Source organism: Coturnix japonica, chromosome 4 (assembly GCF_001577835.2).
Source record: "Coturnix japonica isolate 7356 chromosome 4, Coturnix japonica 2.1, whole genome shotgun sequence".
Lineage (NCBI taxonomy): Eukaryota > Metazoa > Chordata > Aves > Galliformes > Phasianidae > Coturnix > Coturnix japonica.
In genome coordinates this window covers 80,842,671-80,848,670 of record NC_029519.1, presented here as the reverse complement: position 1 = coordinate 80,848,670, position 6,000 = coordinate 80,842,671, and the positions used below count along the sequence as shown (strand labels likewise).

Here is a 6,000-nt window from a genome sequence, read left to right as displayed (position 1 = left end):
TGATTTTCTCTGCCCTCTTGATTTATTAATCGTGTTTGGTTTGGACTTCTTTTTCAGGTTCACTCCTTGTCCTAACAGCAGTTTACCTTGCATTTAGAAACTCTGCCGGTGTTTTGGGTTCTGTAGATCTTACAGCTGTTGACTTTCGTCTAATTGCATTAAAATTGCACACAGCCTGCCATGGACATAACTCTCATGGTATCCCTTCCTTTCGCGAGCTGAGGTCTTGAATTGGTCTGAACTCTTCCTGGCTTGTCCTTTGATTGCTCAGTTGTTTATACATTCCTAAGGTTGGTGGTTTTTTTCTTCCTGTGCTGCCTAAAGGAGAAATTACCTTGAGAAACCAAGTTAGAATGAAGCAAACTTATAAATTATGCTATATAAGAAAAAGTGGAAAATCTCACATTTATATTAAAAGCGAAAGAACAACCCAAAATCCTGAAGCTATGATGAGTGAAAAAATATTTTAAAAACATGGATATTACCTCCAGAACATTAACAATTGCAATGAAAGAAGAAGAGGAAGATAAGTCTCTTCTCCATGAACTGGTTTGAGGCAAAACTGCAAAATAATTTGCGTCAAAACAGATAAAACCCAAACTTCGTTATCCAATGAAATAACTCCGTTTGCAAGAGAGAAACAACTCGCATTGCTGACCAGTGTATATTACACGTGATTTGTGAAGGAACCAATATCTTATCATAGAGTCGTCATAGACTCATAGAATGCCCTGTTGAAAATGACCATGATGATCATCCCGTTCCAACCCCCTGCTATGTTCAGGATCGCCCAACCAGCAGACAGTTTTGCCAAACCACATTCAGCCTGGCCTGAATGCCGGCAGGAATGGGCATCCACAGCCTCCGTGCGGCAACCGTTCCAGTGGCGTCACCACCCTCGGTCGAAAAACTTCTTCCTAATATCAACACCTAAACCTCCCCTGTCTCGTTAAAACCATCCCCTTGCCTATCACTATCCGTCCTCATAAACAACCTGAATCTAGCCACAGAACCACAAAAATTGACTGTTCAGTGGCGTGTGCAGAACCACCACGCTTCCTGTCCCCCGCTGCCAACTGGGCAAGAGGATTGTCCAACCATTGCACAAAGCAGATACCACATGCTTTTTGTCAGCTGCCCAGTTCACTGAAATTGTGTTTGGGACAAGCAGAAATCATTTCCTGCAGTTAAATCATCTCCTCTCTTTAATCCTAGCCTGCCCAGACAAAGTGTCTGTTCTTTCTCGCCCGGGTCTCCAGCACGATGTGAACAGGTTTCGGGCACATTCTGCAGTGCGTGTACAACAGTAAGGATCAAACAAGCTTTTTTAATAGCTCAAATGCCACTGCAACATCAGTGCACACTTGTGCCTGTGTTTATGTATGTGTGTATGTAAGGAGCACTGAGACTGGAGATGGAGTTTGGGTCGAATGTCTGCTATTTAGCTGCATGACCATTTATATACCCAAATTCAGTATTCTTACCTTGTGGTTCCTTAAAATGCCCATGTTTTAGTTTTCCAAAATTGCCCACGTTTCTTTACACAGTCATATCTTGTGGCTCTTTTACCACTGACGTGATGGCAGTAAATTAGTGAAAACCATAGATGAGATTCGCCATGAAGCGTATATCACTGCAATGATATCCACATCCTTGAGGTGACAGCGTTGCTGTGCTCAAGCTCTGCAGAGCCTGAGTTGAGGCGTCTTCAGGATGTGGTATTTCTGAGGAGTCTTCCATTCTGTCCCGCCCGTTGAGAGCAGTAGTTTCTGTATCAGTAACATTATGTAAAGCACAGTTTAGCCTGTTTGAGAATACTACGTTTAAAAGAACATTTGCTTTCAAACAGATACCCCTCGATTCATGAAAAGCTCACGTATACCTTTTAGTGTACGCTATTACCAGCTCTTCTGTTGAGCTCCCATCAAGAACAATGAAGCCCTCTGCAGTAATTCTCTCTAAACTGGATGAAAATAATGCTCACAATTATTCATGATTCATAGAAAACTTATAGTTCAGTTGCAAAATCTTTTCCGGCAGTTCATTAAATGTACGTTTACGAACGTGGGCACAGGTGTGTTTTTTAACCACTGAAACTCGATTTATGCTAAAGCAGTCGTAATGTTATAGCGAGGTTACAAAAACAAACATCTTTTCCCCCCCCTCAATAAAGGAGAGGGAAATGGATCTCTTGCGCTCAGTTGATAAACAGCCATAGAAAATATCTTTTTTGGTCTTTGTTGCAGCCAGTGCAGCAGATGTGACAGCATTGAATTGTTTTTCACAGTTCCTGACTGCCGTTTTTAAATAGTGCAATCACATGTCTCCCCGTCAGCCAACCTTCTACTCTTTTTCTTGCACAAATGTTTTGCACGAGGATCGTCATGCCTGCACGATTATTAGTATGATGAGTCACTTAATCAGTGTCACACAGGGACGTGGCATAATTGGGACGGAATCACAGAATGGCTGTTGGAAAGGGAACTTTAAAGCATCCTCCATCATGGGCTGGGCCTCCCAAACCAACTACAGAGCCCGCATCCCATGGCCATGGGCACTTCCAGGATGGCACCCACAGCTCGGCAGCAGTGCCAGGCTCACCACCCAGTGATTAAAGAATTCCCCTCCTAACATCTAACCTAAAAATCTCCTCTCTTTTTATAGTTTAAAGCCATTCCCCCCTGTTCTATCACTATCAGTCTAGCTAGAAAAAACCTCACTCTCCCCTCCCCTCACACTTTATAAACTCCTTTAAGGAACGGGAAGACTCAGAATTCTCCCCAAATCCTTCTCCTCTCCAGCATGAACACCCCAGCTTCTCAGTCCCCCTCCATAGCAGAAGCTCCTCCAGCCCTCTCAGGCATCCTTGTGAGCCTCCTAGACCGCTCTCATCAGATAGAACAGCAAGCACTGAGAGGAACAGCCTCAAGTTGCACATAGGAGGGTCAGGTTGGCTGCTAGCGAAGAAATTTTGTCTCCAAAAGAGTGTCAGGCTACTTGCGCACCAGCTGTCCAGGAGTGTTGGGCGTCACTATCCCTTGGAGGTGCTCCATACGCACAGTGAGTGGCCACAGAGATGTAGTCAGTTGGCATAGTGCGGGGTGAGATGTGCTAATAGATCGTAATTCTTTTCAACCTTAACGATTGTATGAGTGCCACCTCTCAGCTTAGCAAACACTCAGAAGACATGTCCTGAGGTGAACTCAATCCCACTTTGTCTGTGCCACTGAAAAAAGATGTTGAATAGAAAGTTTCTTTACTACATTTCTCCAGCACCATGTATATATACACGGAGGCTTCAACAGCCTCCTGCCCGAGCACATCCTGAACTACACACCGGAGAGCTGCTTGGCGCACTTTCCCTAATGAAGCTCACATGCACCGGCACAATGCAGGACCCGTGTGCGCTGTGTAGGCTCCTGCCCTGCACCCTGCGCTTGCTCACTAGTAGCCCACTATGGGAACATGGCCACCCAGCTACAACAAGCAGCATAAAGTCCTGAAGACTTGTCCTGCCAATAGGTAGTCCACGTCCTCCTATTTCCCTCCCTCTCAGCTTTTCCTCTGCTGTGTTGCTGATGCCGTCCCCACCCCTACCACATCAGCATCAGGTCATGCTCTTTAGGTGCAGTCTCGAACCTATGAGAGCTTCTGTTTCACTGTGAGTGAGGAGGCACCTGTGGTCTGCTGTGTTGCCCTCACGGACCAGCAGGCCATGAGTGTTAATCTTCTGTCACTTCTACCTCTTATCTGGCTTGAGCATAGACAAAAGAGCGATTTTTAAGGTCTATTCCCATTTCTTCATATTCATAACTTTCTTAACAAACTTTTACAACACCTTTATACCCAAGCGTTCATGCCCTGAATGAATTACAGAACCTCGATTCCGTAATAGATTGCGCCTTTACATTATTGAAAAAAATTGATGTAAAGACCACTGCTTGATGGTCTGAAACAACAATAAAATTCTCCGCCAAACACAGGCGATAAGCAAGTGGAAAGATAGAAGTGAAAGTTCAACTTTGCATGAAAATGCTGCAGTAATGAAGGCAGGCGTCAGCCAAAATGGGCCTGCAGTGGTAGATTTCCCTTGGTCCTTGGGAAACACTTAGCCTCAGGCTATACGTTGCAGGCATGATAGGAGGCTACCAGGCGTAAATCGCCCCCATGCTGCGTGGGCTTCAGTGTTCTTCAGCGTGCTTTCTGCTGGTGCGTTTTGATGGCTACCCCTGCAATTAAAAGCAATTGATGAATGCAATTCTTCATCCGTTGGTCAAAAGAACCAAGACAATCCCGCTTATAACTTTGGTGATAAGAGAAAATTCTCCAGCGCTGCGTTTTGTGGATTTGGCGGATGAAGTTCAAGTCCTTAGAGCCTGTCAGGAAATTTCCGCGTAGTGCGGGCAGGCAGGGTTGGTCTGACATAGTGAGACAAGGAAAAATTGGATCAGATTACAGACTGCATAGAGCGGGTACCGGCAAAACACAAAACAGCTGTCACGGGGCACCGACCAGGTGGGATCGCAAGGCATTTAACAACGGCCCGGAGGAGCAGGAAAGTCGCTTCTTAGGCTCGGGAGTTACAGGTGGCCGGGAAAGAGTAGATGGCTGGCGCGTGGCAGCAGGAGGACCAGGGGACTGGCGTTTGTGCCTGGAAAGGGCTGCAAACCGGTGAAGTGCAGTTGAGGGCGGGAACGTAGCGTCGGGGACACCCCCCCCCCTGGAAGGGAGGAGGATGGATACAGCAGGAGAAAACCACGATAGGGAAAATGGTGGCCTGGGAGGGGCGAACAAAAAAAAAAAAAGGGAAGCACAATTGAGCAGCCGGGCCAACCCCCGGCTGGGGCAGGTCTGCACAACCAGGCAGCCCAGGCTGATTCTATGGTTCTATACTGATGATAATCCTCCTCACTTCAGGGGTGGGGTGTCCCACGAAAAGCCCTCAGACCCACATGAAAAATTCAAGGGTTTGAGCCCTTCCAAGGCACAAAAGCACAGTAAATGGTCATCGTGCTGCCAGAGAAAGGCAATCTCTATTTCAAAGGCAAAATGTAAACTACAGAAGAATTAGAGAGACTTTACCTGCTCCTCCGTGCAGTTGTTATGCATTGAGATACACTGGTCGGTGCACCACTGACAGCTGTTTGTGTTTGCCGTACAGCTATAGCAGTCTGTAATCTGATCACATTTTTCATTGTCTACAACTATTAAAGAAAAAAACCTGCATGACCAAAAACAGGCATTTCCTGACAGAGCTCTAAGAACTTGATTACATACAGCAAAAGATACAACCAAACAGCAGCGCCTGGAGATTTTCTCTTATCAACCAGTTAGTAAGCGGGATTCTTTCTTTTGACCCAACGGAGAGAGAATTGCATTCATCAATTGCTTTTAGTGCCCGGGTAGCCATCAAAAACACAACAGCAGAAAGCACGCTGAGACACTGAAGCCCACCAGCAGCAAGGGGGCACGCATGTTCCATCAATGCACATGCAAACCATGCCAGAGGACGTTTCCCAAGGACAAGGGAAATCTCCCACTGCAGGCCCATTTTGCTGAACGCCTGCCCTTCAATTACGTGCAGCATTTTCATGCAAAGCTTGAACTTTCCACTTCATCTTTCCAATTGCTTATCGCCTGTGTTTGGCGAGAATTTATTGTTACGTTCAGAGCCCATCAAAGCAGTGTCCCTTTACATCAATTTCTTTTCAATAATTAAAGGCTGCAATCTATTACGGAATCGAGGTTCATGTAATTCAATTCAGGGCAATGAACGCATTGGGATAAAGTGTTGAAAAGTTGTTAAAAAGTTATGATATGAAGAACATGGGAATCAGACCTTAAAAATAATGCTCTTTTTTCTATGCCTCAAGCCAGATAAGAGCGTAGAAGGTGACAGAAAGCACTTAAACCACTCATCCTGCTGTCTGAGGGCAACACAGCAGACCCAGGTCCTCCTCCCTCACCTCACAGTGAACAGAAAGCTCTCATAAGGTCAGA

General features: G+C 45.7%; 1 protein-coding gene across 1 annotated transcript in view; it reads right to left on the bottom strand.

The window, feature by feature from the left end:
• ATRN (attractin) overlaps positions 1–6,000 on the bottom strand; it is an 87,617-nt gene that overhangs the window by 28,871 nt on the left and 52,746 nt on the right. The window contains exon 13 of the mRNA XM_015862984.2: positions 5,083–5,204. Within this exon, the coding sequence (XP_015718470.1) occupies positions 5,083–5,204 (122 nt within the window). The remainder of the gene's footprint in view (positions 1–5,082; positions 5,205–6,000) is intronic.